At 47.5% G+C, this 20,000-nt stretch overlaps 1 protein-coding gene across 1 annotated transcript in view; it reads right to left on the reverse strand.

Moving 5' to 3' along the window:
• frmd4a (FERM domain containing 4A) overlaps positions 1-20,000 on the reverse strand; it is a 56,415-nt gene that overhangs the window by 28,861 nt on the left and 7,554 nt on the right. The window contains 1 exon segment of the mRNA XM_076993260.1: positions 8,718-8,783. Coding sequence (XP_076849375.1) covers positions 8,718-8,783 — 66 coding nt within the window.

The raw sequence follows: 20,000 nt of genomic DNA on the forward strand, positions 1-20,000 counted from the left end.
AACAGATCAAATACTGCTGTTAACTTAAGCAAAAGGGTGTTTATATTCCCACTACATTCAAAGCAGAAACACGTCCTCTGGTGGAGAGGTGACAGGAATATATTCTAATGACCACTGGGTTGTGGCAATACCTCAAGTGTTTAAATATGAGGATTTGTAAGGTCAATATATCAATGTGCAGGAGTGATCGTAAACACACACACACAGTATTTTTTTATACAGAACTGATCTTCTAAACCTCACAACTTCTACAGAAGATCATATTACTACAGATGTTACTACATGGCAATGTTATGCTGTACACACATATCGAAGCAAACTTCATAGTTCCCAGGCCACAGACTCACACACACACACACACACACACACACACACACACACACACACACACACACACACACACACACACACACACACACACACACACACTCACACACTCACACACACACACACACACACAGCAACAGTCCACCGGTCTGTGTTTTAAATGCTCTAATTATTGTTTCTGTTCCACACAGACCACTTTCCATTAACTCCACACAGCCATATGCACAAACACACACAGCACAATGACCCAGAGAGACACACACAACCCCACACAAAATAATCATTTAAGGAGTCTGCAGCCTAAAAATAGCCCCCAGAAATGTGAAGTAATGTACAATTACTACATGTGCCCAGACAGAAAGACAGAAAAAGAAAGACAGAAGGGACATACGTATAATCACACTGTGCTGGTTATGAACAGCCAGATGAACATTTGAGCAATTGAGCCTACACCACAGCCTGCAACGCAGCTTACAGCACAGCATACAGCACAGCATACAGCATAGTGTATAGCACAGTCTACAGTACAGTGTACACCACAGCCTAGAGCACAGTCTACAGTACAGCGTAATAGCATACAGCACAGTCTACAGCACAGCCTACAGTACAGCTTACAGTATAGCCTACAGCACAGCCTATAGCACAGTATACACCACAGCCTACAGCACAATCTACAGTACAGCCTACAGTACAGCTTACAGTACAGCCTACACCGCAGCCTACAGCACAATCTACAGCACAGCCAACAGTACGGCCTACAGCAGAGCGTACAGCACAGCCTACAGCAGTCTATAGCACATCCTACAGTACAGCGTACAGCACAGTGTACAACACAGCCTACAAAACAGCGTAACAGCATACAGCACAGCGTACAGCACAAAGTACAGCATAGTGTACAGCACAGCCTACTGGACAGCTTACAGCACAGCGTACAGCACAGTGTACACCACTGCCTACAGAACAGTGTAATAGCGTACAGCACAGCCTATAGCACAGCTTACAATACAGCCTACACCACTGCCTATAGCAGTTTACAGCACAGCCAACAGCACAGCATACAGCACAGCCTACAGCGCAGTCTACAATACAGCTTACAGTACAGACTACGACACAGTGTACAGCACAGCGTACAGCACAGCGTACAGCACAGCGTACAGCAGTCTACAGTACAGCGTAATAGCGTACAGCATACACCACAGCATACAGCACAACATATAGCACAGTGTACAGCAGTGCACAGCACAGCCTACAGCACAACCTACAACACAACCTACAGCACAGCCTACAGTACAGCTTACAGTACAGCCTACACCACAGCCTACAGCACAGTCTACACCACAGCCTACAGCACAGTCTACACCACAGCCTACAGCACAGTCTACACCACAGCATACAGCACAGTACACCACAGCTTACAGTACAGCCTACACCACAGCATACATCACAGCGATTCACACATGTGCTTTTAACGTTTTTAAAAAGCTGTTTTTATGCCGCAGTCACTCAGCAGATGTGACCTAACTTCCTCAATTAGCTGGTGTGCGGAACAGCCAAAGGAAGTGGGCCCAATCACTGACTTGAAGAATTTAAGTAGTGTGTGTATGTGTGTGTGTGTGTGTGTGTGTGTGTGTGTGTGTGTGTGTGTGTGTGTGCGTGTGGTTGAGGCAATGAAAAGACATTAATACACAAGCATGGCACTGCGTGATAGCTGTGTTCTCTCTCCACTCATTGACCGCATGTGCCGACACTGAGAGAGAGAACCTGATTAGGAAGTATTAATATCCTGCTGATAAGAAAGCATGTGTGTGAGTGTGTGTGTCTGTGTGTGTGAGTGTGTGTGTCTGTGTGTGTGTGTGTGTCTGTGTGTGTGAGTGTGTGTCTGTGTGTGTGAGTGTGTGTGTCTGTGTGTGTGTGTGTGTGTGTCTGTGTGTGTGTGTGGCATGAGTCTAGTGATTCAGTCATAAATAAAGAAAGAAATAAGAAGAGTGTGTCCTGCTGATCTGCAGTAGACAGGTGAGGTACAGAGAGGTGCAGGTGGGTTGTGTAGGAGGACGAACCAGAGGGCGAGGAGTGAACAGGACAGTGTCAGGTTACACACACACACACACACACACACACACACACACACACACACACACACTATAATAATGACATGCTGCAGGCCCTCTCAGTTTCTCAGGTCTCTTTAATAGAGGTGAGCAATGCTGTCATGAGGCAGTGGAGACCAAATGGCAGCAGGTGGGGTAGGATTACAGTGTGGGGCAGCTGCTCAAAATGACCTCGTCTACAGCCGTGACCTCTGACACCGTCTACAGGTCATAAGTGCCTTCAGGTCATAGGTCATCAGAGGCAGGGCTTACCAAAGCCAGCGGGATGACATGAAACTGAACATTTTCAGGTTTTCTGTACTTTAACACACCTTGCGCAATTCAGTCATCAAGGCTCTCCAGTGAGAGGACTCAAAAGTGGGAGTGTCTCTCTCTCTCTCTCACACACACACACACACACACACACACACACACACACACACACACACACACACACACACACACACACACACACACAGCCTCACAAACTGCTAGGGAAAGCAGGAGGCAATTATGTCTGAACTAGTGCTCACACACACAAACATTACAGCTGAGATAAACATGTGATTCAGGTAATGAAATAGGGAACATACACTTCAGTACTTCAGCCTCAACAGGACAGAAGACAAACGCACTCTACAGATACAGTGAGGAGATTCCTACAAACCGACTCTCTAATTCCACCATTAAAGCAAATTACAGCGTGTGTAGATTACAGCCTGCTGAAGGATATCTTAGAGTCTGCCTTCCCTGGATAGAACATGCTAACAGGCCTGAACATCTTAGAGTAGCCACATACAGCAGAGAGTGGGTCCACACAGACGTGCGTGTCTATAAGCACCTGAAAGACGCTGGAGTCTGACCTGCACCTCCACAGTGCTGGTGAAGACCAGCCAAACACCACTTTAATATCACATATACACCCATATACACCCCAGAGAAAATGTCAGAGTCCTGGGGTGTGTGTGTGTGTGTGTGTGTGTGTGTGTGTGTGTGTGTGTGTGTGTGTGTGTGTGTTTGTGTGTGTGTGTGTGAGAGAGAGAAAGAGAGAGGGAGAGAGAGTGAGAAAGTGTAGGACAGTGTCAGCTCCTCCAATTTAAATGTCAGAGTCCAGTGAGGCGAGGAAGAGGAAGAGGAAGCAGTAAAAAGACAATCAGTAAAACAGAGCTAAGTGTGTTTGTGTGTGTGTGTGCACAAATGTGGGTGTACATGTAAATAGTATGTTTTAGTGTCTGAGTGTATCTGTGTGTGGATGTATGTGTGTGTGTGTGTGCACCTCTCCCCTTATGTACTGGAAGTTTTGTTTGACAATTGGCAGAACTCTGTTCACTGACCCATCCGAGTCCAAATGGCTCAGAAAGGCTCCTCAGCTCTCAGAACCCCTCCCTCCCTGCAGAGTAGCTGTGCTGTCTGATGTTAGCCAGGACAGCTCCATCTTCAGCAGCCTCCTGTGTTTCTCTGCTGGTTGGAGCCAATCGGACTCCAGCTGGATCGTAGTGGATACCAGCTTTGCCAGAAGTAGAGCGGGCACAGGGGAGGGCTCCGGTGTCTGTGGCACTCGCTGCAGTGCCAGTGCTGACCTGTGGGGGGCGCTGTATGCATGCCCTGCTCAAGGGCTCTGAAGCCCCCCCACACCAAGGAAAAGGGAAAGGCGTTCCTCGAGGAGCTCAGACAAACATGTGAAACACCTCTGGCACGATGAAGCAGCACACCACCTTCTATAGGTCATCTACCCACATGGAGAGAAAATGAAAAACAGAGGGAGAGGAAGAGAGAGGGAAGAAAAGGAGAGCAAAGAAGAAAGCAAAGAGAAAAAAAAGCAAAGAAGAGAGAATGGAAAGGAGGGGAGACAGAAGAGGAGAGAGAGTGAGTGAGTGAGTGAGAGAGAGAGAGAGAGAGAGAGAGAGAGAGAGAGAGAGAGAGAGAGAGAGAGAGAGAGAGACTGTAAACATAGCTACTGTAAGCATCCCAGTGCAGTAAATCCTGGGCCCACTTTGCTTAGTAAATACTGTGTGCCATTAAGCAGGTGAAGGAAGATCTCACAGGCGGAAAGTGCTTCCCAGGTGGGAACGAATTCGGAGAGAAGGCAGGCAGTGTGTTAATGTTATGTGTTAATAGAGCTGGTCGTTGGCAGCCCATAAAAAGGCCTGTCTCTGTAGGGGGTTTAGTGAGGATGTGCTCAGAGTGGTCTGGAAACAGCCTTGTGGCCTTGTGCTCTGAGCACTGCGAGCAGGACTGGTTAACACATTAATGCTCCAGCACCAGTCTGCACTGGTCCACGCTGGGGCTGCCACAAACGATAATTTTTATAGGCGACTAATCACCGATTAATTTTTATGATTAGTCGACTAATCGGATCGTATGTTAATTGAATATAAAACATACAGCTTATCATACTAGAATGCAACTGCTATTATATAACCATCATTAGATTTCAGCTATATGCTAACTAAAAATACAAACTATTAAGATCATAGTTCATTAAACCTTTAATGAAATATGCAGATTGTTGCAACAAACAATTATTAAAATAAGTATAAGGCACTGGCTTAAACAACGCAAAAATAAATACATTAATAAAGAAATTATAATTTTTTTTTGTCTCTGGCATCAAACTTAGCTACATTTAAACCAAATAGGTACCTGAAACTAAGGAATTATTCACAAAAATAAAGTTTTGGTCTCACTGACGTTACAGAAAACACATGAATGCGTGCTAAGGCTAATGAAACAAATCGCCATCACTAATGTTAACTTTTACAGCTACCACGATAAGTAAGTACTAAGTTAACGCTCTGTTTACGGTAACTTTAGCAGCTAACTAGCGATTTTACGATTACAGAGATGACGGTCCCTCTTCATCATTGTCACAATCAGCCACAATATGCTTAAGGTGCTCGTACATCGCGGTTGTGCTGCCGTGGAAGGAAAGTTCTGCCCAGAGTTGTATAGTAACGAAGTAGAACTCCTTCACTACTGTACTTAAGTACTAAAATGCTGTATCTGTACTTTACTGGAGTATTATTTTTTTCTCCTACTTCCACTTTTACTTCACTACATATTTTCCATCAGTTTAATACTTTTACTGCGATACATTTTTTACGTGCTGTATAGTTACTCGTTACAATTATAAACATGTTAGCTGGCGCCGTCACCGGATCAAGCTGTTTTATGAGAAAACTGCGCATGCTCCTTTCGCGTCTCGTTTACTCTGCTGCTGCCTTCATTGAACACTTGAGTTTCGTAATCTAGGTTCACTTGACACGTCGTGACTGCCGCAAGGGTCCGCGCGGCAAAAATGACGCAATCGCGGTGGCTCCATGCGCGTTGGCCACACGCGCGGACGTGCAACTCTCGATTTTTGTGCGTGCGAAGTTACAAGGTGGAATTCATGCACTTGTACGGAACTTTGAAGATCCATTTTCAGTATTTTCCAGCACCTTCAGCTTAATTTACATATTTATACAAATGCACATATACTCGAAATTATGCCAAATTATTTGCTTTTTATCTCATTAAAGAGATGGTATTGTGTTTGGTAACAGCAGAATAGCTGCATAAGTGCTGCATAATAAGCTTGATGGCGTTTTAATGTCCATATATTGGCACCTTCCCCACCTTCAACATCGAGTGATCGTGGCGGTGAGGGTGAGGAAGGAGACCACCCTGGCCCTACCTAGAGACAGTGTTTGCTGGAATGAAAGTAAATTCCTATAGGATGAAGTGCCATCTCTGCCTCCCTAAAGAGGGTGAAATATTGGCCTTCAAAAATTCACCTTCGAACTTGAAGAAACACATTAATGTAAGTTATAAATATAATGTACAGGTGACACGCCAGCTTGAGCTAACATAATTAGCTAATAACTAACCTAACTATGTTCATGACGTGCTGCAGTGTTCACTTAACATTAGCTGGCAATCATATTTAGTGTAGTGTTTTTATAGGGTAAGGGCATTTATTGAGGGTAAACGCAGGGCAGTAGGCTCACCCTTAGTAGGCTCACCCTTATTCTAAAATAAATTTTAGAATAAACTACTTGCACTACTTAAGTACAAAAAATGCCGAATACTTCTGTACTTCTACTTAAGTAAAATTTTTAAAGAACACTTCAACTTCTACTCAAGTCAATTTTTTGATAGAGTACTTGTACTTTTACTCAAGTATGGGTCTCTAATACTTTATACAACACTGGTTCTGCCTTGCAGATATTGCACGTGTTTCGGAACCCGGCTACGGAAAATGATCCCACACTTTTGAGTTCCGTAGCCGGGTAGCCTTTATACCAGTATGTATAACGTCCTGGGATGTCGTCCACTGTCTACCCCGGTTTCCACTACTGCGCATGTGCGTCAAGGACAGAAAGGCAGACGCAACAATGGAAATTGCCGCAGCAGTTTGGAGAGAAAATAAAACCGACGCATCGACTATTAAATTAGTCGACATAATCGTGACTAGTCAACTAATCATGGCAGCCCTTGTCCACGCTCACACCAGCACCAGTCTGCACTGGTCCACGCTCACACTCACACTATCAGCCCAGTTGTGTTCCTGTAAGATCCAGTTCTCCATCTCTTTCTTTCTCTCGCTCCAGTTGCTTTTGTTTATTTCATAGCTTTGAGCATTTCATCTTCTTCACTAAACTTTTAAAAGGTTCTGTCTCACTCACATAAACCTCTCTGCTCATCAGAGCAAGGCCAGAACCTGAAACAAAAAACTCACTCATCCAGCACTTCAAAGGGAGAGGACTAAAGACCAGGAGAGGCACACAGCTGACGCTCACGCGGCTGACGCTCACGGAACTGATGCTCACGCGGCTGACGCTCACGGAACTGATGCTCACGCGGCTGACGCTCACGGAACTGACGCTCACGCGGCTGATGCCCACGCGGCTGACGCTCACGGAACTGACGCTCACGCGGCTGACGCTCACGCGGCTGCGTCTAAGACAGGGCGATCTCAGCACGCTTACATCATACTGGAGAGGGATCAGCTCAGAGCAGCAAATCATATCTGACAGACAGCACTGACAGGAGAGAGAGAGAGAGAGAGAGAGAGAGAGAGAGAGAGAGAGAGAGAGAGAGAGGAGGCAGAGAGAGAGAGATAGGCTGAAAAAGAGAGAAAAGAGCCTGATGAAGATGGCATACGTGGATTTTGGATCCAGCAGCAGCGTGGAGCTTCAGTCAAAGTGGGAGATGCTGACTGGGGTTGTTATGGCAACACATATGTGCCAGAGTGTCTACAAAAGGTCCTGCCTATACAAGCACATGCATATAAACACACACACACACACACACACACACACACACACACACACAGATGCACACACACACACACACACACACACACACACACACACAGATGCACATACACAGACGCACATACACACACACACACACACACACACACACACACACACACACACACACACACACACACACACACAGATGCACATACACAGACGCACATGCCCTTCTGTGACCATAACTGGACATTGAAACAATATTTGTTGATATTTGACTCTGTAATCCAACTCACTGAATTTAAAGATTAAACACAGAGAACCGTATAAGCATATAATACTACGAAATTGAGGTCTATCAATTTGAGGACACCTCCACTAACTGGACAAACACCCACAGGGTGTAGTTTTCTACAGGGTTGGCGAGGCTACAGGTGTTGTCTGAGCAGCAGCTCTGGCTGTGTTACTCTGTCGTCTGGAAACATGCAGTGACACATTGCACTTTGTTTTGAGGTCTGTTGCCTTTCCTGATGACTGGCTGTAATTCATATGTGGTTCACGCAATATTAAATGTAAATATCTTCCGATTCAGCATTTAACTCCATATAGCAATTGTTTCCATTAAAATTGAATGTGAAGTTTATAGAACAACTGTGTCCAATTAATAACGAATGGCACCATAGACAAATGGAACAGTGTCGCACACACACACACACACGCACGCACGCGCGTGTGTGCGTGCACACACACACACACACACACACACACACACACACACACACACACACACACACACACACACAGAACCCCCCTTCTCTCTAGCAGATGGTAATTAGCTCTCAGAGGAGCAGTGAGGGGTTTCCCTTCTCAGACAGGCTGGGGAATCTGAGCCTGCACTCCTAAAGCCACACGGTTATAACACCTCTCGTGTGTGGGGTAACAGAGCAGGTACTCGGGGCACACGGGGCATACGGGGCGGGCAGGGCAGGCGGACGTGGCCAGCGTGTCCTGGCCTCACACCTCCGTCCCGCTAGCAGACGGCTGCTGGGTGTGAGACACTCACCTGCACCAGGAGCTCTAGCTTCCGGTCATCCAGGAGATGGACCTGACATCTCCGCCCCTCCGTCATCTAGGGAGAGAGGGAGAGAGGGAGAGATTAACCATAGAGACGGGCAGCAATGACATCATCAACAACAACAACAACAACAACAACAGAAAATACTGGGTCATCAGGAAAAGCAACCACAACAGAAACTCTCCTCTCTCTCTCTCTCACACACACACACACACACACACACACACACACACACACACACACAATTTGATCTCATTCGCACCCTCCTGTCGCACCAGTGGTTTGTGCTGAGTACTCTCGCTGCTCCCTGAAGCTGCTGAACACACGGGTCTCTTGCTTTGGCTGCTCAGTCCAGCCTACGGTGCTACAACAGCTGCTGCAGCTCAGAGCTGGACACACCCAGCCCCAGTGAGAGAGACCAGCCCCAGTGAGAGAGACCCGCCCCAGTGAGAGAGACCAGCCCCAGTGAGAGAGACCAGCCCCAGTGAGAGAGACCCGCCCCAGTGAGAGAGACCAGCCCCAGTGAGAGAGACCCGCCCCAGTGAGAGAGACCAGCCCCAGTGAGAGAGACCCGCCCCAGTGAGAGAGACCAGCCCCAGTGAGAGAGACCAGCCCCAGTGAGAGAGACCCACCCCAGTGAGAGAGACCAGCCCCAGTGAGAGAGACCAGCCCCAGTGAGAGAGACCCGCCCCAGTGAGAGAGACCAGCCCCAGTGAGAGAGACCAGCCCCAGTGAGAGAGACCCGCCCCAGTGAGAGAGACCAGCCCCAGTGAGAGAGACCCGCCCCAGTGAGAGAGACCAGCCCCAGTGAGAGAGACCCGCCCCAGTGAGAGAGACCAGCCCCAGTGAGAGAGACCCGCCCCAGTGAGAGAGACCAGCCCCAGTGAGAGAGACCCACCCCAGTGAGAGACCCGCCCCAGTGAGAGAGACCAGCCCCAGTGAGAGAGACCCGCCCCAGTGAGAGAGACCAGCCCCAGTGAGAGAGACCAGCCCCAGTGAGAGAGACCCGTCCCAGTGAGAGAGACCAGCCCCAGTGAGAGAGACCAGCCCCAGTGAGAGAGACCCGCCCCAGTGAGAGAGACCCGCCCCAGTGAGAGAGACCAGCCCCAGTGAGAGAGACCCGCCCCAGTGAGAGAGACGCACACGCCGGCCGCACGTGCAGCAGTCACAGCTCACGCACACTGGCATTAACCAACCAGTTCTAGAGCTCTACACGGAAACAGCAATTATCATTCCATACAAGCAGGTCTCCATCTCTCTCTTATTTGGTCACACACACGCACGCACACACACACACAAACACACACACACACACACCTCGGAAGGACTAAGGTCACAGTTTCATTCATATCCCATCAGGCTTCAATGAAATATTCCCACAGTTCAGTATTTCTCATAAACAACTTTACTGCCATATTCAAACAGCAGATGTACTAGAGATACTGCAGCTCCCTCCTTCCATTATACATAATACCACACACACACACACACACACACAATACGTGTCCCTATGTGATACAGTGTACAATAGGGAAATATTTTATTACTCACACACGGATGCTCGCATGTGCACAAACACGAGCTTTTGGGTGACCAAACTGTGCTAATTACTACAAAAAAAAACCATAGTCCAGACTGTCTACAGAACAGAACATGGATTCCTATATATAACCCTGTTATAAACCTTTAGTAGAAGTACTGTTAACACAAAAGCTCGTAAACCTGTGACATCTTTTCACTGTCTTTATTGTGATTCTGTCCCCACAATGTCTGGAGGGGCTTACTGGCACTCATCAATCATGCCCAGCTACAAAGCACTCACTCAGAAAGCAGCCTTCAACAGATCACTCAAGCAGAAAAACACACACACACACACCCCTGCACCCCTCTCACACACACACACACACACTTAAAAACTGAGAGATTAAAGATAACTTAGACTTAAACTCTTAGACCTAAACTCTTAGCATTGGCATTAGAATCCACTTTTTAATTCAGCCCACTGTTGTTGACCATTGAGGGTAAGAGACGACTGATCTGTAGACAGAACCACCACCCGTCTCACCATCCGGGCTGATCTGTAGACAGCACCGCCTGTCTCACTCTGCAGACTGTCCTCACCCTCCAGAGTGTCTTCACCATGGCTGCCCTGCAGGGTGCCCAAAGGCTCAAGGACACACGTGACTGCAGATCATTAATATTAAAAAGGGACGTAGGACAGACAGAAATAAATAAACCCTGCTTCACACAGAGCAGTAGGCCCCCTCTGGCGGCTGTGTGCATGGCCACCTTCAGAAGTCTTCCTCTGACCCCGGGCTGGAATTACACAGTCAGTGCACTTTCCAGTACAGAAACATGTTTGGAATTACCAACACTCCTGTGTTTTAGCCATGCGTCATTCCACATTCTTCCACAAACCGTGTGTGTGTGTGTGTATGTGTTTCACATTGTTATTACTGTGTGAAGTGGTAAACATCCTTGGCAGATGACACACACACATACACACACATCTGTGGCAAACAAAGCGCCGAGGGGCAGCACACCGCGGTGGCATTAGAACACAGGCCTGGCGCGATATTGCTTTGACTGGTAAATCAGTCAAGGTTGTGGAGATTAAAATTCAAACACTTGCATTTGCATTTCCACTCTGACATGGCCCCTCCCCCGACCCTGCACCGCGGGTCTGCTCCCAATCCTGAACCCTCATCTTCCTCTCAATCCAACATCAGTGTGAATAAATACTCTTCCTCCTCCTTTCACTCCATCACCCATCTGTTTCCCCTTATGTCCTGCGTGGATACACGAGTGAAGAATCATCCTCCGTCACCTGGACTGGTGCTGCAAACACACTCCTCCACCCCCATCCACCTTCACCCCCCATCCACCCCCACCACCCCATCCACCTCCACCCCCATCCACCCCCACCACCCCATCCACCTCCACCCCCCATCCACCCCCACCACCCCATCCACCCCCATCCACCCCCACCACCCCATCCACCTCCACCCCCATCCACCCCCACCACCCCATCCACCTCCACCCCCCATCCACCCCCACCACCCCATCCACAAGCCAAGTTCAAAAGGAAAACTGAGTGAGATTCCTTAAACGCTTGTCTGAGGGAGGATGGGAGAGGAGGTGGGAATCGCACAGAGCTCGTCGGTCTCCTCCAGGAAGACCAACTCCCTGAGGAGCACAAACAATGGAGCTGATAAACGCAGGAGGGCTCATATTTCCTCCCCACTAAGGAAGGAGGGTGTGTGTGTGTGTATGTGTGTGTGTGTGTGTGTGTGTGTGTGTGTGTGAGCACTGCAGGACAAAACACATCCCTCCTTTCTTCTCTTCCTCCTGCTCTCAGGGTCCAAAGATGTCTGGCTAAACAGCTGAAGTCTACACAGAGGCGTGTGTGACCGCTAACATTACCAAAGTGTACGGCACTGGGACTACTACTGGGACTGTGTGTTTGTGTAAGAGAGGGAATGCTCTTTCATCAAAATCTTGGCCTAAACACTACTATGTGAGTTTGATACTGACCTGTGAAGTGGTCCCCCCCCTCCCCCCCCCCCCAAAGAAAGACCTGTCAAATGTCTCTCAGCCATGCTAACATTTGCAGTCCATGGCCCTCTCTCCTTCCCCACTCTTCTATTCCCATACACTCACCAACCCACCTAAATCACGCCTTCCATCTTGAACCCATTAAACCTAATTCTCCTTCCCATGGGTGCTGGATTACTGTCCTTCGTGTAGGACAGGTGTTCTGAATGCACTCCGCAAGTTCAAGTTCAAAATAAACATAAATCAATATGAGTAATCAGCCAAAGGGAACAAAGGCCAACTCTGGGGAGTCAGACCCAGTGTGTGTGAAATGAGACCAACACCAGTGAGTGAGACCAGCCCCAGTGAATGAGACTAGCCTCGGTGAGTGAGACCAGCCCCTGTGAGTGAGACCAGCCTCGGTGAGTGAGACCAGCCCAGGTGAGTGAGACCAGCCCCGGTGAGTGAGACCAACCCCGGTGAGTCAAACTAGCCATGGTGTGTGAGACTAGTGAGGCTAGCCCCAGTGAGTGAGACTAGCCCCGGTGAGTGAGACCTGCCCTGGTGAGTGAGACCAGACCTGGTGAGTGAGACTAGCCACAGTGAGTGAGACAAGCCACAGTGAGTGAGACAAGCCCCAATGAGTGAGACTAGACCTAGTGAGTGAGACTAGACCCAGTGAGTGAGACTAGCCCCGGTGAGTGAGACTAGCCACAGTGAGTGAGACCTGCCCCCCTGAGTGAGACCAGCCCTGGTGAGTGAGACTAGCCACAGTGAGTGAGACCTGCCCCCCTGAGTGAGACCAGCCCTGGTGAGTGAGACTAGCTCTGGTCAGGGAGCCACATCTGTTCAGCATCACATTCTCTGACTAAAGTTGTGAGTTCATGTCCCTTTTAGCCGACTGCTCTCAGGTTTAACACAGGCATTTTTAAGCACTACAATGGATGGACGTGCAGACTGAGACACCAAGCACATTTTGGCCTGAGTGAAACTGGCCAAGTCAAACTCTGACCAGCCCCTGTGAGTGAGACCAGCCTCGGTGAGTGAGACCAGCCCAGGTGAGTGAGACCAGCCCCGGTGAGTGAGACCAACCCCGGTGAGTCAAACTAGCCATGGTGTGTGAGACTAGTGAGACTAGCCCCAGTGAGTGAGACTAGACCCGGTGAGTGAGACTAGCCCCGGTGAGTGAGACCTGCCCCCCTCAGTGAGACCTGCCCTGGTGAGTGAGACCAGCCCTGGTGAGTGAGACTAGCCACAGTGAGTGAGACAAGCCACAGTGAGTGAGACAAGCCCCAATGAGTGAGACTAGACCTAGTGAGTGAGACTAGATCCAGTGAATGAGACTAGCCCCGGTGAGTGAGACCTGCCCCCCTGAGTGAGACCAGCCCTGGTGAGTGAGACTAGCCACAGTGAGTGAGACCTGCCCCCCTGAGTGAGACCAGCCCTGGTGAGTGAGACTAGCTCTGGTCAGGGAGCCACATCTGTTCAGCATCACATTCTCTGACTAAAGTTGTGAGTTCATGTCCCTTTTAGCCGACTGCTCTCAGGTTTAACACAGGCATTTTTAAGCACTACAATGGATGGAAGTGCAGACTGAGACACCAAGCACATTTTGGCCTGAGTGAAACTGGCCAAGTTAAACTCTGACAACTCAGCATGGAAGTTTATGAAGCACGGGGCATTAGGCTAGCAAGAGATCTATTTGCCCACTTCCAACAATGTGCAACGTCACACCAAAGTCACACCAAATCCAGATCACATCGAAGCTGGTTGAAAACTACAGAACTATTTACCAGCTATTCCTCCAGAATGCGACAATGACACGACTGCCATAAACTCTGGAAACTGGTCACAAAAGGCTCAGTCCACACTGCAGCTTCAAGTCTTACACCTACTGGACATAATTTGCCTCTGTGTGGTGCATGTGGGGGCAGGAGATAGGCACCATACTGCTGGTTTACAACCTGCCAACCTGCTAGGCTGCAGGGAGTGCTGTGTGTGTGTGTGTGTGTGTGTGTGTGTGCGTGTGTGTGTGTGTGTGTGTGTGTGCGTGTGTGTGTGTGCATCTCTGGGTCAGACTAGGTGTTATTACCTTTATAATGTCAGGAGTCTGGCTGTAATCATAAAGTAATGAGTAGGCTAACTTCTTCAAACAGGTGCCAAATTATTTATGGCAACTTTCATTTTATTGCATATGTAAATCATTTTAACACCTATATATCATTACATGCTCAGTGGTTTATTATAGGCTAAAAGTGAGCTGTTATGGCTTTATTATAGTTTTCAGTAAAAAAAAATGCACAAAAGGCCAGTGAGATCAATGCTGTGAATTTCGGGGCAAGTGGAGAAAATCTGAATCAGGCTGCAATCCATAAGATTATTCTAATCTGAGCATCTAAACCATCGCTGAGACCACCCTAATGCTGATTTAATGCTGACCTTTGTGCCCCCTGTAAGGACTCAGAGATAACCCCACAAAATCCAGTACTGAGAAGAATATCCCAGGATAGTACTGCAAATCATCGGAAAAATTACAACTCAAAGGCATATATTCATGACGATGAGCTAAAATATTTAAGTGTTACACCTTTCGTACTAATCAATCATATTTTGTTGGTGCTTCACTACAGTGTTGAGGAGGCCTGTGCCAGTGTTCAGGGGAGGTAATATGGGTATCTGCAGTGTTGAGGAGGCCTGTGCCAGTGTTCAGGGGAGGTAATATGGGTATCTGCAGTGTTGAGGAAGCCGGTGTCAGTGTTCAGGGGAGGTAATGGGGCATCTGCAGTGTTGAGATGGCCTGTGTTGAGGAGAGGTAATAGGGACATCTGGCATTAGCTGCTGAATTGGCTGCCCTGCAGTGCAGAACTAAGACCGCAGCACAGTGAGCCACACCGCACTCACTTCACACTCCCCATCCTACAAACACCGCTCCTGTCGCCTACAAACACCGCTCCTGTCGGGCCTGCGCCTAAACGCCCTCAGCGAGCACATCCCATAGCTCCCACCATTACACAGCGCCTGAGGTAACAAGGATGAACAGACACATGTATTGTGTAGGACCGGATTCAACCAAATCAGTTCAGCTCCTGCTGCTTCGCTTGAGACATTATGGCACGTATTTAGCTGATTATAATGACTCCAGAACTACAAACACCGCGGAGAGAACCGGCCAGACACACCGATATTAAGAAACGACACGAAACGAAAATACGTTAGCAGCACAACTCGGTATGTAAACACAACCCGTCAATGCCTCAAGCAGCCGGTGGCCTTTCTAGAACCATCCGCAAACAAGCTTCAAAAGACTCAAATATTTGTTTCATTTGTAAAGAATACGAGTTTGTCGCAGCCTAGCTGGGATACATGTACAGAGCCCAACCGCTTTCTTACACGGACGGTCTCCACAAGCAGGACGGCACTGCTGACCCAGGAACGACCGAGCTGGTCCCGCCTCTACCGGCCATGAGAAGCGCAGACCGTCGGTACCGTTACTGGTTATTACACTGGACAAGCAGACGAGTCCGTTCATAGCGCACCTCTGCATTCAGTCGCTGTTATAATAATCGTAGTATTATATAAAATAAATAAATACTACGATTATATATATATATATATATATATATATATATATATATATATATATATATATATATATATATATATATATATAAAAGAATCGTAGATTCATACTCCGTGACTTCCATTATTCAAAGACAGCTAGCTGCTAGCGAGCCATGGAAACAAAACAACGTGAACGTTATTAGAGCCCGACATGATCAACCTTACCGTCGCGATATTACGGGTCCTCACGCATGAATTTCTCTGACCTGGTCAAACGTATGTCCACTCTACATTAATCCACACGTAGAGACAATTAATTCCCCAAAACGGACGTTTTATTCCCGGCCTAAATCACCGACAGCATCCTTTCCCTTGTGCCTGATGTGTGAGCGGCTCCGTGCAGAGCGGACCGACGGCGGTGCCACGCCATCCCATCCCGCCGCTCAACGCGCTGTTCACGGGGACGCTGGACCGCGTCCAGCACGCAGCTCCGCACTGTTCATGGGAGAAGCGGCTCCCCTCCACACCTCCGACCCCTCCTCCTCCTCCGCTTTGGAGACGCCGGCGTGCAGCACAAATGTTGTGATCGTGCAAAACCGAGAACGTACCATCAGCGAACAGCGAGGGGACCGGACCAAAAACCGCCCTGAGAATCACCTTTAGTGTCGGGGGTTCTTCCCACGGCTGGAATATTACAGCACGTTTCTTTCGTAAGCGAGGAGAACCGAGCCCGAGGGGGAAGGGAGAGGTGAGAGAGTGCAGACCCCGGGTATGTGCATGCAGACGGGTGTGCACGGCTTAAAGGAGCAGACCGACGACCATCAGCCCGACATCTGGATTTGCCGTAGAAAAGCCAAAAACATGTGGGAAAGGGTTTCTCTCTCCCTCCTTTCCTCCCCGCCTTCTTCCGCTCCGACGTTTCTAATTCAGACCTCCCTAGCCACTCGTTTGGTTTGGCCCGTTGACGAGAGGGTAAAACGCTTTAAACAGCGAGGCTCGAGATGAGGGACCTTAATTATGCACTCACACCCTGCTCCAACGGTCACTTCACCGCACACGAATGCATCATGCAAATCCTGCTGTTCTGTAACACTGGAAAATGTTTTTCTTCGTGCACAATTTAGTGCAATAATGTCTATGACAAGTCGCTCGTGCCTGCACGGTGAAAACGCCAGTGTCAAATTAACACCTAATGTTGAATCGGCTCCTGGAGTGTGCTAATTTGCCGCATTTGCGTGATACTCCTACAAATGTTCAGGTGCGTGTGTGGTTTCAGTCTGCTAAAAATGACATGGAGACTATAAGGTCCAACCTCAGTATCCTCCACAGTGCATGCCTCCACGCCACTGCCCCCTCCACATCAGACCAAGCCACATGGCATATATGGGAACAGTCTCTCGCCAAGCTTATGCTAAAATGGAACAAGCATTGAATTTCCACATGAACCCCCCCAACGATCAAGAATGTTTTTATACTGCAGTTACAGTGTAGTTCTAAAGAAAAAAAGACCGCATGGATGGATATTTTTCCCAGCTTTTTGAAACACACACACACACACACACACACACACACACACACACACACACACACACACACACACACACACACACACACACACACACTAAGAGTAAGTCTATTATGAGAACTGAAAATCATCAAACAAACATGGAACAGGAGCTGCATGCTCCTATCAGAGTTCAGCTCATGAATCTGTGGTCATTGGTTCTCACTTATACGGTTGTTATAGTCTGAGATAAACACAGAACAGTCCCAACGACAGTGAGCAGATCATTGATGTAGTCAAACAGTGTAGCTATTTTCAGAAAGTTGAGCTGAGGTGAGCAAGTGTCACAGCCGTTAGGAGCGTGGAGCTCGGTGCCCGTCTGGCAGACCAGCCACAGCGGAAACCCGCCTGTCCAATTCAAACAGTCCCTCATGATCCCCGAGCTCCGTTCGACATATTTTAGCTTTATTGGCTGCTTCCTCTGGGCCCAGGTCCGAACGCTTAGTCACAAGGGCCTCTTGTTTGAGAGAGGGAAAGAAAGAGTTTGAGAGAGAGAGAGAGAAAGAGAGAAGGAGGGAGAGAGAGGAAAAGAACACAGGGATCCGAACATTTCGACTAAGGAAGCCCAAGATGCACTGGGGGCAGGGTGGAATGGATGGGAACGGCCAAACTCACACGATTGTGATTGGAGGAGAGGGGTTCTAAAATAAACTTCAAAATGCCCACCCCCTCTTCCACTCCAGGCAATGTGTCATATTAATGCCTCTTTTGAGATCAAAGTGCACCATGAAACAGAAACTGTGCTTAAACTGTGACATACAAACTCCATGAAACAGAAACTGTGCAAAAACTGTGACATACAAACTCCATGAAACAGAAACTGCTAAAACTGATATACAAACTCCATGAAACGGAAACTGTTAAAAATGGCCGTAGGATTTAAGGTGTGGGGTGTGGGGTGTGGGGTTTAGGGTGTGGGGTGTAGGGTTTAGAGAGTAGGTTGTAGGGTCAACACCAATGAAGCTGATGAAAGGTGGAGTGGGGAAAGAGACAATGATGTATGATGTGATGATGTGTCTTCAGAATGTGGGCAGTTGTCTCTTCTGTGACCCACGTTACTGTAATTACATATAAACAGAACAGACCTTTTAATTAACGTGTGATGGAGTCAGGCGTGTGGCCTACAGAAGCCCAGTGTAAGACAGTATGAACAGCACATGAGGTAGTCATTGTCAAAGTCATCTCATATGAAAGTGTGTCATAGCTCAGACTCATTCACTAAATTGACCTGAAAACACTTATTCATAACTCATATGCAAAAATGACCCGAAAAAGAAAATTAAAATTGAGATGAAAACAAAAACAAATCTAAAATATAACATGAAACACACACTCTCTCTCTCTCACACACACACACACACACACACACACACACACACACACACACGCACACACGCACGCACGCACGCACACACACACACTCATATATATATATATATATATATATATATATATATATATATATATATATATATATATATATATATATATATATATATATATATAGGTGTGGGAGGTGTGGTGCTTTGGTGCTTTTTGAGGACAGTCATGGTGGTTACGCCTCTGCTTTAAATCACATGTCACATCAAGGATCCTCTGCGGCCTCTCAAATCATCTGTGTGTGTGTGTATGTGTGTGTGTGTGAGTGTGCTTTTCAGGAGACTTTTCAGTGTGCTTTTTGTAATTCTATATGCTGAACCTTTGTGGGTAAGTCCAGGTGTAGATAGCACAACCTCAGGCACAGTGTAACCGAGGATATATTAGTGTAATAACCTATTGTCTTACATGGCTATTACTCTAGTTAATAATGTGCTTAAGATGAGAGCTGGATCTTATATCTGCGCATATTAAACTATCTTCAGCATCAGCAGACAGCACAAATCAACTCTGAGTGATGTGTTGGGATTGAGCACTCACTCTCATCAGTGCTCCGGTTCTGCTGTATGTGTTGTATTGGACCACTGAGAACCATTACTCCTTCTACTCTATATGGTGAGTGCTTGTGAGTGTGTGTGCCAGTGTGTGTGTGTGTGTGTGTGTGTGTGTGGGTGTGTGTGTGCTTTTCAGGAGACTATAGAGACTTATAACCCTGCATACAATATGAAACAGCAAAAGGAGTCTTTACATGGCTGAAGAACACAGACCTTGGGAATAGTTTCCTTCAAACTTCTTTACCTCCTCTCTTCCCCTCTTTCTCTCTCTCCCCTCATTCTCTCTCTTTTCCCCCTCTTCCTCTCTCTCCTCCCTGTTTTTCTCTCTCCCTCTCTCTTTGTTTCTGTGTGTATGTGTCTGCCTGTCTTGTGAGAGAAAAATGTGTTTCTAGTTATGTCTGTGGAAAAAAAAACATACACCCACATGTAAGCACTTCAAACGTATGAGATCTCCCTTGCTGTAATTTCACTGCATTGCTAAGTTACCATCTGGCCAGAAATACACATACTGCCCAAGTTTATTCAGCCTTTACACATCCTCACATGCAAATGAATTAGACAGGACATTAGATGAAATGACGCGGTTCTCAGAATACAGTCTGTTTAGTAGAACATCGTAGTAATTCAAATGAAGATGAACACAGCTGCATTTGGAATATATCATGTACAGAAGCAGCCAGG

This window comes from Brachyhypopomus gauderio, chromosome 2 (assembly GCF_052324685.1).
Source record: "Brachyhypopomus gauderio isolate BG-103 chromosome 2, BGAUD_0.2, whole genome shotgun sequence".
NCBI lineage: Eukaryota > Metazoa > Chordata > Actinopteri > Gymnotiformes > Hypopomidae > Brachyhypopomus > Brachyhypopomus gauderio.